Genomic DNA, 15,116 nt, shown 5'->3' on the forward strand with positions numbered 1-15,116 from the left:
GCATTGTGAAAACAAAGAATTCAGAGCCTGTGCACCATCATCTTGACTCTCTTCTGCAACTACTCTCTACTCTCCCTCTTCTCTTTAACAGAGGGGAACAACCCTGATATCCCTCCCCAGCATCTCCACTGCTCTTCTCCCTGTATCCTCTAATACTGCACATTTCAGCGTTATAAAGAACCACGGATTTTTTCCTTTTTTTTTTTTTTTTGGTGTGGGAACACAAATAATCCAAACAGCCTTTGTGCTTGTGTCTTGCTGTGCTATGTCCCTTGCTGTGCATGTACCCTGTACAGCTGCTCCCCTCTCCCTACCCCCACCCCGGCACATCCTGCACATTCTCATCCCCCACTCTGAAGTTTAAAGTCATTATCATCAAAGACCCATCTTATCTCACAGCAACACATTCAGAGGGCTAGTGTGCCCCTAAACTCCCAATTACCCTTTCTGCTTTGTTATCACCTCACCTCCTCCTGACTCCACCTCACTCTCATCCTCCACCTTTCCCACTCAGGGGGAAGGAATCTCCCTACAGACACCCAGGTTAGTTTATCTAATGCTAATTTGACATAAGGATTGCCACAATGGGAGAGAGCTGGATGCACCCCGCCCTGGCCACGGGGCTATGCACATACAGTACAAGCACAGTCAGAAAGCTCCTTCTACAGGAGTATCACATTCCTGGCCTCAGCAATTTGCAGCTCAGGGACTTCTGGACCCGGCAGAGTGCATTTGTATGTAAAAGCTCTCAAAGCATTGCCCCCTCTCCGTGTTATTTACCTGCTTGCTATTTGAACCCATGAAAACATCTAATACTCTGCAGCAGGAGTTCAGCACCTAAGTGTGCACTGAATGTGGAAACACTTCTCACTGGTCTGAACCTGCCACTTCCATAGGGTATTCACTTCATGTTCAGCACTCCTGACAGAATCATAGAATTCCTAGGGCTGGAAAATACCTTTAGGTTCACCAAGTCCAGCCATGGGACTGATGTTAAGAGCTTTATTGCATCTGGCATCACTGCACCTTTTCCAACTGGAGGAATACTGAAGTTGCTTGTAAAGTGGCTATTCTGTACCTCTGAAGATCCTTGCCACTTTGAACCTCATCCAATTTTACTATATCTGTGCCAAGAACACTGCAGACAAGGACTATAAGGTTCAAGAAGTAAGAGTCAGAGAAGGCTGCTATGCCAATGTACAAATCCATGTTTAGTTCTCTATTCTTAATAATGATGAACATTTGCTTTTCCTTCTTGATTGCCCATGAGTTTTCACAGCTGATGTTCTCAGAGAACCATCACACATCAAGACTTTGCTCTTGAACTGCAGTAGTCAGCTAAAATACACAATTTCTATATGATACTAGGGTAACAACATTTTCTTGCCACATATGTCACTTCATTTTCTATCCTGATTTTCACCACTCTGGAATTCAGTCAGTTTTGTAAAGTCTTTTCTTTAATTCTACACAGTTGTAACTCTTCTGTATAAGTAACTTCATATTGGCAGCAAATTTGAATAGTATAATACAGCAAAACCCCCTAAGGTGCTCATAAATCCTTGGCATCAGGGAACAAAAAACAAGGCCAGATTCCCACAGATGATTAGAGGCTCAGGTCCTATAAACCTGGCAACATGCAGGACAGGAGAGGTAGATGCTGTGTAAGACAGAACATTTATCCCTGCAGGGCAGTTAGAAGTGGAAAGGGAACTATATTAAGTCCATGGCTTCTAGCAAAGAAATCCCAGTCCTGTACTCTTGACTGGATCAAGTCTCATCAAGTCCTGCAGCACCTGTAAAAGCTGTGATCTGGTTCTCTCGTTTGACTTTCTATTGCCTTCTAGAAAAGCTATGATGTCAACTCTACTCAGTAACCACATATACCTGAATAAACCTTTTCCTCATCAATCCAAGGCCAGGAGCCTCCAAATTTCCCAAATTCTTGTACATTCCTTCATACAATTCCTTAAGCTTCTTTTTGTTTCTCTGAGGTTTTGACAACTCATTTTTGACATCCTCAGCCCAATCCTGTAAAGAGAAGAAGACAGATGAGTCCTGAGAAAAGATTTATTGACCCTTCCTCTTCAGCAGGCCACTCAGATTGCACTGGGGTTACTGTATTTACTAATAGTCAACCATTATGTTGACTATATTATGTATCTTTTTGAAAAAAAATAAAAGCAACCAAAAGACTAGGAAAATATTCTCCTTTCATTCTGTGTCTTGATAAAGTGTTTCTACTTTATTATGATAATTATGTTTACTACCATAATGTTTAATGCTAAGAAAGCCTCTGTGGGGCCAAGAGTGGCACCAAACACAGGACAAGAATCCTTTGAACAAACAAGTCAGAACATAGACAGGGAGACCCAGCAGGGAAAGAGCATAAAAACACAAGTAGTTGAACACAAGTAGTCCAAAATTATAAAGACGGCAATAAATGATCATTCTGTAAGGGTTTCAGAATGATTAAGGAAGATTGACTATGGGGCAGGGCACAGACTCTGAAGGGGAAAGCTGAAAACGGCTGGAGCAGAACATCCATCTGTCACAAGGGAGGGAGTCCATTAGCAGTGAAAGCTGCTGACAGCATCCCAACATCATCATCATCATCATGAGCTGGTGCTGGGCTGAACCACTTCCTGTGGCTGTGGTGTCAACTGAACTGTGTCAGGCTCCACCCAGCACTTGCTCTTCTGAACAGAGGAAGAGGAATGAAGGGGAAGGGGGAAAAAGTACACTTTACCTTGAAAATCATTACAGGACTAGAGAGCTGCTCCAGGGAGCGAACAAAATCTTGAACTACTCCTCCTCTATCCAACTTATTCTTGATCCTTTAAAAGAAGAGAAAAATGCATCACAATGCAACAGGAACTACCACCACCACCTCACCTGCACATATGCAATGATCTAGACTGTCTGCTATATACAAGAATCTGGTAAAATAATTCAGATGTAGGTAGGCAAGACTCCCTCGGAATTCCCTTTTGGGCTGCATGACTTTGTATGTTGACTAAACAGGCCACACAGCTCCCAGTTTTTTAATCATATGTTCCACTATGAAAATAGGAACTTGCTGGGTGAGTGGAAAGCATGCTTGAAACAGACACAGGCATTGACCAGATCATGCACCTTGTCACAACAGGTACTGAAGGGTGACACTGTCCGTGAAACATGTGACTTCATACTTTTATTTTCAGCAAAAATTTATTCAGCAAATATATCAAATTTGAGAAAAAAGCAAAAATAGCCAAAATTTTAAGAGTGGTTCTGCAGCACTGCGTGACAGAAACTGGTTTTTGCCTGGAGATTAACTCAAGAATTACTGCATGCCAAAAGCGACAAGGGAAGGCTTGTAAGAGAAGAAGCATGTTGCACACTGAATAAGAGCACACCACAGCCAAGAGCTGTCATTCCCCAGATAACATGCATCCATTTCACTGCCCTCTCAGAAGTCTGGTATGAGCATCTATTCTATTTAAACACAGCTGCTTCCTCTTGGTATTAGAAGGATGATAGATGTTCAATACTACAGAATTAAAAGGAAAAAGGTGTTGCCTCTCTGTTATCTTTCTGTTTTATCTTGGGAAGACTTAACTTTCATGCCACCAACCTGAGTATGTCTGACACTGACAGAGCTGATGTATTGCATTTCTGTGCCTTTAAATGAAAACTCAAGACTATCCTCTAATATTTCTTGTGCTCACTAAACAAAAGAGTTTGAGTAGGAAAAATAAATGAATCTGTCCATTCCCGAATAGAAAATACACAAAAGAGCTACTCCAACTGCAAATTCACCTTTCTACAAACTCCTTGTTCTTGCAGCCAGCTGCAGTATCTTTGAAGCAGTAACTTTCACTGCTGATCATGAAAGGGTAGATGAGTGCCTGGGGATAGGTATTTGCAATCTCTTCAACAGTATGTTGTACAGCTACTGCTTCATCCTTGTCAAGTAGTGCCATCATCTGGCTAATCCAACCAATGAACTGCCAACAGGGAACCGAAGAAAGCTGCAAAAACACAGACACTGCTTTCATCTTTGGTCGTCCTCAAAAATAACAAACATAGCAAACAAACAAAACTGCCCCGTGGTGCAGCCTGACAGAGGAACATGAAAAGGAAACAGAGAATGTCAACTAGGTGTGCAAAACATCACCTAATGAAGCACAGATTTAATTATTACTATCACTACCACCACCACTACTGCTAAACAGGTTTTCCATGATAAAGATTTGCAACCTGTTGATCAATATGAGGCTTTACACTCAAACTTGTGGCTTTTGTCCCGGGATGAAATGCAAAAATTTTTGATCATCACATACAAACAACTCAAAAAATCTGAAGGAATTCAGTTCCAGCACCATTGGGTTGAAGTCCTGATTTGAGTAAAAAATACCAGAAAGGAGAACAAAAAATCCTATCACAGTTTTGTCCTTTGTTAATCTTTAAGCACTTCTAATAGAATTTAAGATAATATTGCCAGTATCTATTTCACAGAAAGACAGAGGATAGGATAAATAAATGCCTGGTGAACTCCCTTCCGGGGTGAGATGTCAGCTGGTGTCAGGTTCTGTTTGAACTATTGGTGTTTCTCTGTGGCCACACCTTGTGCACCTCAACCATTTCTGCTGTTTTCTCAGTTCCTTGGGGCAACTAACCCAAGTTTCTGCCTCACTTGAGTTCTTTCTCTGAAAGGGCTGTTGCTCTGGGAGCAGCAGCACAATGACATGGATTTGAAAAGGCAGGCAGGTCAAGGCAGGAGCAGGCATGAGTCACAGAGAAGGTCTCATCTTATCTGTCCCACAGCAGCAGGGAAGGCTCGTGCTATCCTGCCATGGAATGGCAATGGAAAGAGAAGGTTGTAGAAGGAAGTAGGAAATACAGAGGAAGGCAAAGCTGTAGTAACCGCTGAAGTGAAGAAGGACAGGGAAAGGTGGGTGACATGGAATGAGCCTGGAAAAGCTGCTGGCTTCCTGCATACAGGAAACTCAGTCTACAGGAATAAGATACATTCCTCACCCTAATGCTACCCACCTTTGTCAGCCCACTTAAGAGTGTTCTGAAGGGAAAAAAAAAGGACAAAGCATACCACAGTTGCTCTCCAGCAGCTCTCAAAAATATATTTGGAATCAGAATAATGAAAAAAATGTTACATTTCTAAGAAAAATTTTCTGTCCACGTGAATTAGACTCAGTAAGTTACAGACAAGACAAGGAACAATGATGGGATAAAATTTAACTGATTTCCCTGAAGCAAAACTTACCAGTCTAACCTCTGTATGTATCCAACCTCCACTTCCACCCCCACCTTTAAAATTTGATTTAGAGCAACATTTGCTGCCAGAAAAATTGAAGCAACTAACCTCTTGTGTCACTAGACCCAGTGTCTCTGCTGGATATCGTTCGATTATTTGGAGCAGTCTAGGAAATCTCAGCCTGGCTTCTCTGGAATTTAGTTTTAAAGCTTTTATCATTTTCTCTACTACAATAGCTGCAAAGTGCTGTAGATCCACAGTGTTTAGTTCTGCCAAGAGACATTCAACAAGAATTATCAGAAACACCATCACTTGTTCCACGTCTTTGATCATCTGAAACATTCATCTTTACAATTTGGGGTTTTTTTCAAGCATATTTTGTATTTTTACTTTGTTCTCCTTCCCATCTGTTTGAACTGCACACATCTGCAACACATGTACTTGGGGACTGTAAGGATTAGCTTTATCAGGAAGCTGCATCACTGCTGGTATCTTGCCTGCTTTAAATACAAGGCTGCTGTGGTCTGGGAAGGAACAAGGGAAGCATCTGCTGGATATGATATATTTCTCACAAGTATGTGCGAGACTACAAGCGGTCCACTAGTACCAAAGCTAGCAGTAACAGTGGAGGTGAAAAAAGGCATACAAATAATGCTGAACTGGAGGTCAAACTGCTCCATTTAAATTCAAGCTGTGCTGCTCACCGAGATCTCCGGGGTACAGCAAGAGCTCATGGATACAGATTAACAGACCACACAAGCCTAGGAGAAATCCTGACTAACCAAGCAAGCCTTCCTCTTCCCTGCGCAGATACTGGTCACAGAAGCTGATCAAAGTCATATAGGCATCGACAACTCCCACCACATCCACATGGTCCAAGGAGTGGGACTCCTCTTCAGACTTCCTCACAGCACAGCTGAAGCACTGAAAAGCCTTCTTGTTCAGACCTGCCAGCACCTGAAATCGCAACCATAAGAGGAAAAAAACACACATTAGCAAGTGGCAGTCAACAATCCTGTCTGAAACTGGAGCTTCGTCACAAGTCTTGAGTAGATAAAACTAACTGTTTTAAGATGCTCTGAGCAGCTGATATAAAGGAAAAAAATTGGGATGTTATTTCTAGCAGTGATTTCCAGAACTTTAGTTTCCATGATTTTCAATGGAAATATATAAACTTAAGTTAGTCTTTGGATATGTTAGGTGGAATTTTTGTCAGTGCAAAAAAGTTAATGTTACTGGAGCTTTTGGAAACAGCAGAAAATACAATAAAACTTTCAGGGATTTCTCCTATTAAGACATATCTACAACATCTGCCAAACAGTTACACTTGAAATTTGTGTTAAAAAAACATGCATCAAACTATCTTGAATCAGATGCCCTTTTTCCTATTATAAATATAGTAATATTCACCATACATTTCTAATGCAGCTCATGCAATGGGTGACTTGAAAGTACTCTTTACAGAACCACAGAAGAATGAAGGCTGAAAGAGACCTTCAAGATCACCATGTGTCCAGCCGCCAATCCAGCACCACCACAATTACCCCTAAAGCATATCAAAAAGTGCCACATCCATGCCTCTTGAACACTTCCAGAGATGGTGACTCCACCACTGCCTTGGACAACTTATTCCTATGCCTGACGATGCTTTCATAAAAGAAAAAAGGGGGGGGGAGAAAGGGGGGGGGGAAAAAAAGGGGAGGGGGAAAAAAAAGGGGAGGGGGAAAAAAAAGGGGAGGGGGAAAAAAAAGGGGAGGGGGAAAAAAAAGGGGAGGGGGAAAAAAAAGGGGAGGGGGAAAAAAAAGGGGAGGGGGAAAAAAAAGGGGAGGGGGAAAAAAAAGGGGAGGGGGAAAAAAAAGGGGAGGGGGAAAAAAAAGGGGAGGGGGAAAAAAAAGGGGAGGGGGAAAAAAAAGGGGAGGGGGAAAAAAAAGGGGAGGGGAAAAAAAAGGGGAGGGGGAAAAAAAGGGGGAGGGGGAAAAAAAGGGGGAGGGGGAAAAAAAGGGGGAGGGGGAAAAAAAGGGGGAGGGGGAAAAAAAGGGGGAGGGGGAAAAAAAGGGGGAGGGGGAAAAAAAGGGGGAGGGGGAAAAAAAGGGGGAGGGGGAAAAAAAGGGGGAGGGGGAAAAAAAGGGGGAGGGGGAAAAAAAGGGGGAGGGGGAAAAAAAGGGGGAGGGGGAAAAAAAGGGGGAGGGGGAAAAAAAGGGGGAGGGGGAAAAAAAGGGGGAGGGGGAAAAAAAGGGGGAGGGGGAAAAAAAGGGGGAGGGGGAAAAAAAGGGGGAGGGGGAAAAAAAGGGGGAGGGGGGAAAAAAGGGGGGGGGAAAAAAGGGGGGGGAAAAAAAGGGGGGGGGAAAAAAAGGGGGGGGGAAAAAAAGGGGGGGAAAAAAAGGGGGGGGGAAAAAAAAGGGGGGGGGGAAAAAAAGGGGGGGGGGAAAAAAGGAAAATTCTAATATCCAATCTGAACCTAAGTGGTACAACTTAAAGCCATTTCATCTCACCCTCTCACCTGGGACATGGCATATGAGAACAACTCTCACCTCACTACAGTCTCCTCTCATGTATTTGAAGAGAGCAATCAAGCCTTCCCTGAGCTTCCTTTTCTCTAGGCTAAAAAAATCCCAGTTCCCTCAGCTGCTCCTCATGGGACTTGTGCTCTAGACCCTTTCCCAGCTCTGCTGCCATTCTCTGGACATGCTCCAGCCCCTCAATATTTTTCTTGTAGTGACTAGGCCAGAACGGCACACAGGATTCAAATTACAGCCTCACCTCTGCCAAGCACAGCAGGACAATCACTTTCCGGGCCCTTCTGGCCACATTAAATGCTGTAACTGAAATTAAATAGTCAGGTAGGTAGAAGGAGACTATCTGAGTCAGAGCGCTGCTTAATACTAAGCTAAAATAAGGCTAAGCTTCTTAATCTTACAGAAATCCTTCTATGGCAATCTTACTCTTCTGCCACAGAACTTTTATGCTCATCCTTGAGATTGCTTAAGAAGAATGTAGCTAATAAATGAAGCTCAAGGTTTTTGCTTAAGTTTCTACACACCTGAAAATTTAAACTTTTTTTTCCCCCAGGAATTTCTTCTTGATCTGCTATACTTTTAACAACCATAGAAAACAAATTAAAAACTTTTTTTCCTTTTAGTTTTACACTAATATGGTTCATATTCCCTGAAGTGATCCTGCAAGAAAGATGGAGAAGGACTTTTTACAAGAACATGTAGTGACAGGACAAGGAGCAATTGCTTCAAACTGAAAGACAGTAGGTTTAGACTGGACATTAGGAGGAGGCTCTTTGCTATGAGGGTGGTGAGCCACTGGAACAGGTTGCCCAGAGAAGTTATGAATACTCCAACCCTGGATGTGTTCAAGGCCAGGCTGGATGGAGCTTTGAGTAACCTGGTCTAGTGAAAAGCGTTCCTTGCCCATGGTGGGGGGGTTGGAATGTGATCTTCAAGGTCCCTTTCAACCCAAACCATTCTATGATTTTATATGTAAGGGTCTTCATGGTAGTTTTAGAAATAAGTAGAAATAAGACAGCACTGATAGTTCAAATTCTTAATCCATTTGACAGACAAGAAATCAATGCCACAGCATCTGGGACAACTGACAGCAAATATAACTTTAGTTGCAGCAGAGTCTGGTACTTTATTCTTCAAATGCACACCTACCCAAAATAGGCAAAGATGACCTGCATGTGCTCTGCCTTAAAAATCCTTCTTCTCTCTTCCATTACAATTACTTAGATAATGTAATTGTATCAGTACTATAAATGTATTTATCACAGAGAATAGTCTGGAAGCATGAGGCAGGTCACAAATGCCCAGCTGAAATCAAAGCATTCTTTGAGGATCCCAAGCCTTGTCTGGCCACTGTGTATGCAGATGCTGTGATTATATCTTCCCACTCCACTCAAAATGCAGGCACAGAGAAACACAACAACATTCTCCCATTTAGAAAGGTTAGGGTGAAGCAGAACTCCAGGAGAGCAAAACATTGAAGAAACAGCAACCACAGCCTACCCCCCCCACCTTTCTTTACTGGTGTTACTGGACAAATCATTGCTAATAGCAGACAGGTATCAGAGAGAGACAGGTTTCTGTATCTATCCATAGCCACCACTACTCACTGAAGTAGTAATTTGTAGCAATAATGACACTGAAATTACTAAAACATCTTCCCCTCTCATTTACCTTTTCAGGGTTCTCAAGGCTTTCTCCTGATATTAGTGATATTTTTTGAGCCTTTTCTTTCTCAATTTGCTCAAGACATCTCGGATCCTGACTCAGAGCATTGGCCATGATGTGATATGTAGTACCCAGAAGAAGATTCTGGTCTCGGAAGGCCATCATGCTCTTGCTGAGATAGTCAGATTTGGTATCTTCTGCTGGAATTCAAAAACAAAAGTTGGTAACTGGATAACAAAGCAACTTTGTAAAACGAACAACATGAAGCAAAGGCTGTTACCAAGCAGGGAGATGGTTTTCAACACTGAGAGCAGGCGCTCAGGAGAGCTCAGGTTGCAGCTGCTACTGTGAGTGAAGCGGCAATAGGCGAAATTCCACCTCACCAGCCAGTCCTCCCTTGTTTTGGCTTCTTTGCGCAAGTCTTTCAGGAGCTTCTTGGCCACTGCAAAACTGTTCTGCATGCAGATTTAAGAGAATTTTCAGACCATGTATCTGAAGAGGAACTAAAACCTGCCCACAACCAATTTAGGGATGATAAGATTTAAGTAACACAAGTAAAGTTAGAGCAAGGCAAAGAGATGTTCACTGCTTGGTGGGTCTCATATTCAGAACCATATTTGAGCTAATGGAAAAGTTTGAATACCAAATGAGAAGAACAGAGGTTTAAACAACTGAGAAAATAATTCCAGCTGCATGAAGCATTTAACTGCTCTGTAATACAAACATATGGGAAATGCAACTTGATTTAAGATATCATTAAGAAAATCACTTATGTTTATGTTTTGATGAGAAGTTTCATACAAGCAACATTAAAGGAAATCTTATTTTTCACTTACTCCTTCACGAGTGTATAGTCAACAAAGCAAGAGTGTTACATTTGCTTATCAGATTGCTTAAAATAAACTCTTGTTAATGAATGCAAATTTCTGCAGCATCTCAGAAGATGAGACCTTGACTTAATTATTTGACTTGTCTGAAGCTTGAAACACCAAAGGCCCATTATAAGAAAGGTTGCTTCAGTCATTTCAACAGCCAAATCCAACTCAAAATTTCTAAGTCACTTAACTAGTTCTTTGTTAGTGTTAAGTAACAGCAGTAATGAAAACTGTGAAAAAGAAAACCAGCACTGCTGATTGAAGCAAATTATACTAATTCAATCAGAATTCGATTTGTTTTCTTATACAGAAGAGAGTATTTATAAATAAGAACCATAATGCTTGATTGCAAGCATCTCTTCCATTAAACATTGAAACATTTCAGATACTTTATCTGCTCTTTAGAGTGTCCAAAACCATCTGTGGATCAAAGGGGGCTTCAGGAACATTTCCAGTAATGACAAATTATCATCAACTTCATAATTAACATTTATCCTTTTGTTTGCTTTTATTGTGGAACTGACTTTTTTTAGCTTTCAAAATGTCCTGGACAGCAGGGTCAAAGAGAGACAAGGTTTGCCCTTGCAAAAGGGTACCACCTAAAGACCACTTAAAAGGCTTCTCCAGCTTCTTCTATGTATTTTCTCAGCAAATTGGAAGTTATCAGACAGTATATTCACCTGCTTTCTGGCACTTTCTATCATCTTCATTTTCATATTAAATTTGCAGCTTTTAATCATTGAGTGAATGCTTTCACTCTGTTGATCCACTTCCATTTGGTGACCAGCACTGTATTCTCCATCCACTTCCATACTGTCATTGGCCTGATCAGAGGGAAGTTTCTCCTGCAGTTTGTCAAGAAAGAAACACCTGCACAACAACAACAACAGGGGTAAAGATAACTGTGGCATATATATTCAAAGAAATTAATGTTCAAAAGTGTTGATCTGCCTAACAGCAAACAAAGATCATAAAAAATGTCAAACTACAGCTATCACCTTCAGCAGGGCTAAACACAGGCCTTAGAGCCTGGACACTCCTAACAGGGGACCCTGAGAGCATTCAGCATCTTGAACTGACAAAGCTAGTATTAGAAAATGTCCAGCTTCACAGACGTGCAAGCAAACAGGAGTCTCAATCATTTAATGTATTTTATGTCAACCTGCTATTCAAATGTTTATCACATCAATACACACCAACATTGAAATCTATGTTCCAGAACAGATCAGCAACCACACTCACCTTTAGATGGGGAATTGCCATGAATCAATGCTGAATCCTGTTATTCCACAACTGGTCCTATCTAATTTAATAGCACATCTCATTATGTAGACTGCTACTAAAAGCACATAAAGTGTTTGGAACCCAGACAACCCTTCAAGTCATACATGTTTTGAGACTTTTCAAAAGTAAGCCATGCCATGTATTCTGCCTAATACTGAACTGCAATAAGCTCTTCTGTAGCCGTGCTTTCCTGACACCAAGAGGTAACAAAATAAATCACAGAGCACAGTATGTATCAGCAGAGATACTGAAGAAGTTATTACACAGGAAAGGAGGATTAATCTAGATTTTCACTAGAATTAATTGAGAGGAAGACAGACACTATGGAAAGGACAGAAAACTTTCAAAATTTTAAAAGCATTCCAGTTTCTTCATAGCTAATCCAAAGGAGTCTCCAGAGAACCTTTGTTCTTTCTAGCAACAGCTGCACAACAGAAGTCTCCAATTAAAGCACTGGTCATTAACTTTCCCACACACAGGTGAAGCACTGAGAGTGACAGGGCTGGGCTTGTTTTGTATGCTCCCTCATTCTGGAATTGCCTACAAAGCAGGCAAGTATTTTTAATCATAACTGATTGGCCTTTTGGGTGGTATTTCATTGAACTAAATGCAGCTAATCTACTCAATTACAAGTGAGTATGCTTAAGGGCTGCTGCAATGTGCCAGCTTACACAGTGCATATAGTCACTGACACAAGACAATGACTAAACTAATATCTATGTTTCCCTATCAAAATACAATTTATTCCCTGGCCATTTTTCTCAACCTCCTTTTGCTCTTCACCACAAGTTAGTCACACAAACTCCCCAGTAATATAGAAAGCTACTACTACAGTTAAAAAAAAAAAAATTAAATAAAAGTCATACATTGGATCAAAACCTTCCCATACAAAAACAAGCAGCATTAGAAAAAGCAATTCCTGGAACTCAACAGGCAGACAGAAATTAAGCTAACCCAAGAATGCAATTTTACCGATTTGTAATGATATCATCCCAGATGTTCATAGGATCCATTTTAGCATCTGGATATCTGCTTGTCCAAGTTCTGAGAAGTCTCTTAAGGGAAGCCTCTGAAGCTAAGTTACCTAGAAATCAATTAAGAACATTTTAAATGCATCTGAAGCCAAACAGCATAAAAACGGGCTAAACAAAATATAGTCTAACATTCAAACCAAAAATCTGCAATTAAGCAATCCACTTCTAGCCTTGCACTAAAAGTGCTACTTAGTGATCATCAAGTTACTTTTGTTTATTGCTGAAGCACAGGGGATCCATAAGGACATCTGTGTCCACTGGGGATCACCACCAGGTAGTTTCCTTTCCATAATAAGAATGTGCCAGAATATAGTGGAACTGTTAACTGAATTTAATATCTAGTTTGGGTTATGCACATAAATGTGTACTTCAGGCCTACATCAGTAGGTTCAACTTATATACCACATCCATTTTTTCATCTCTGCAAACTGCTATTTACTACCCAAAGTTAATCTAATGAAAAAGGTCAGTTTAAAACTTTAACTGAAACTTTCAAAAGACATGCTTAACTCCTTTTACAAGAGTTATGCTAATTAAACATTGCAATAGAACACCAAGTTATGTTCAGTCCTATCTTCCAAAACTGTAATAGGTCTTACTGTCAAGAAGACAGTAAGAAGTAATTCTAGACTTATGCTTCTTCAAAGAGCAGTTCAGAAATTCAAAGTTCAGGAAACTACAATTACTGAGTACAAAAGGAAAACCGCTGAGAAAAAAAATAAATCTTTACTTCTCTTGGTCATAAAATTGATGAAATCCTGTATTTCTGTCAAAGCTTGTACAGACTGCAGTTTGGTCATTCGACTTTGATACAACAAGGAATCAATACTGGAGTAGCTCTGAAAAGAAAGGGAGAGAATCAAAGACAGAATTTAAAGCATGGTTCTGTTCAGTGCTCTATAAATTATTGATCTGATGCTGCTGTATGTTATGCTTTAGAACTCAATCTCTTACAAGTAATTTAATGGCTGATAATCAGAGAGCAACTCTACTTTAGACAAGCACAGAGGCATATTCTAGCTGTAATTCCTATCTTAGGTTTTAGCAATGTCCTACAGCCTAATCTAAAGGCAATGGATGGAATTTGTAACTTCTCAATGCAACACTGTTTGCAAGCTTGTTCTGCGGACAGGAGGCCCCTGAAAAGATGAATGAAATAAATTTTTTCTTGTATGCACAATTACTCTGAAAAATGTATAAAAAAATTAAATCAGCAAAACAAAACAAAGTAAAACAGGAGGATGCACTCCATTCACCTTTCATCACTGCAAGCAGTGAATTTAGAAGTTCTGTCATATGACATGGAAGGCAACTAAATTTCACTGCATTTGAGTGAGTGTTTCTCTTGAAGCACTAACAGCAGTAATAGCAACAGTAGTTTCATTGTTCCAGTTTACACAAAAAAACATACCAGAGACTAAAGACATTATTACCTGCATGAAGATCTGCATGCCATTGCTAATGTAATATTTGGCTCTGTCAAAATCATCTTGCAGGATGTAGAGGAGACTCAGTTCTTGGCTGTAGTGCATTTCTATAATGGCTTTCTTCTGTTCTGTCTTCATTGCCTCATCAATAAAGGTTAGCAAAGTCTGGTCATTCTCCCCACTGAGGAGTAACTTCAACTTACTGCGTATTATATATGGCAGATATGTCTCCTAAAAAGTGAGAACACAGTCTTTATTTCTAATAATGGAATATTAGATGATCAAATCTTTTGTTATCAGTGGCAAATAAATTAAATACAAAAACACTATGGATTTTTAAAAGATATTTTCCTTTCAGAAAAATTCCTGTTTACTAACAAATCACAGCAGCCTTTTCTTGTATCTTAAGAAATTGTTGGTAAGTTCCATCAGTTTCAAAATCCATGGTTTGGTAACTCTTAAAACAGGAAACAAATACAAGTGAGAAAAACAACAAAAAAGACTTGCAAAAGGAACAAGGACATGATAAAGCTGGTCCTATGGCATCTGTCATAGACTTGAGGTAAAAATTAAACATCAAAAAGAACAAGCAGAAATAATGGTTTAATTTTTTAAAATATATTGGACTCTTCACTAATTTCCCTAATAAGATAATCCAAACACTGAAATTGACTGTCACCCATAATCTCGATACTCTAGGACATCCCTGCAGAGATAAAAATGGTACAGTATCAATGAAATAATTTCTAAAAACCTGAAAAAATGGATCATTCCATGTTTTGCTTAGGTCTGGAGGTTTTCCACTATCAATGTTAACAGTAGCACAATACTCCAGAGACTTCCACATTGTGAGGTGGTCATAGCATTCCAGAGATGCAAGTTCCCAGAAGTCCTTCTCTGCTTCTGTTGGCTCTCCATCTTGCCACTCTTCTTGGGAGAGTGCCTAGGGAATGAATTTGGAGGGGAGATTAGTGCCAGATTCCAGCCAATAACTTATTTCAGTTCTAAGTCATCAGCAACTTAAGTGTAATCCATTGTCTCATAAAAATACCTATCCA

At 40.4% G+C, this 15,116-nt stretch overlaps 1 protein-coding gene across 1 annotated transcript in view; it reads right to left on the minus strand.

Annotated features, from left to right (window-relative positions):
- Positions 1-15,116, minus strand: part of PRKDC (protein kinase, DNA-activated, catalytic subunit) — an 82,820-nt gene that overhangs the window by 8,818 nt on the left and 58,886 nt on the right. The window contains exons 65-76 of the mRNA XM_062501556.1: positions 14,813-15,001; positions 14,065-14,289; positions 13,362-13,470; positions 12,570-12,681; positions 10,994-11,183; positions 9,719-9,893; positions 9,445-9,635; positions 6,040-6,214; positions 5,366-5,526; positions 3,802-4,013; positions 2,750-2,837; positions 1,888-2,031 (exon numbers count right to left, since the gene is read on the minus strand). Of these exons, the coding sequence (XP_062357540.1) occupies positions 1,888-2,031; positions 2,750-2,837; positions 3,802-4,013; positions 5,366-5,526; positions 6,040-6,214; positions 9,445-9,635; positions 9,719-9,893; positions 10,994-11,183; positions 12,570-12,681; positions 13,362-13,470; positions 14,065-14,289; positions 14,813-15,001 (1,971 nt within the window). The remainder of the gene's footprint in view (positions 1-1,887; positions 2,032-2,749; positions 2,838-3,801; positions 4,014-5,365; positions 5,527-6,039; positions 6,215-9,444; positions 9,636-9,718; positions 9,894-10,993; positions 11,184-12,569; positions 12,682-13,361; positions 13,471-14,064; positions 14,290-14,812; positions 15,002-15,116) is intronic.

This window comes from Cinclus cinclus, chromosome 1 (assembly GCF_963662255.1).
Source record: "Cinclus cinclus chromosome 1, bCinCin1.1, whole genome shotgun sequence".
Classification (NCBI taxonomy): Eukaryota; Metazoa; Chordata; class Aves; order Passeriformes; family Cinclidae; genus Cinclus; species Cinclus cinclus.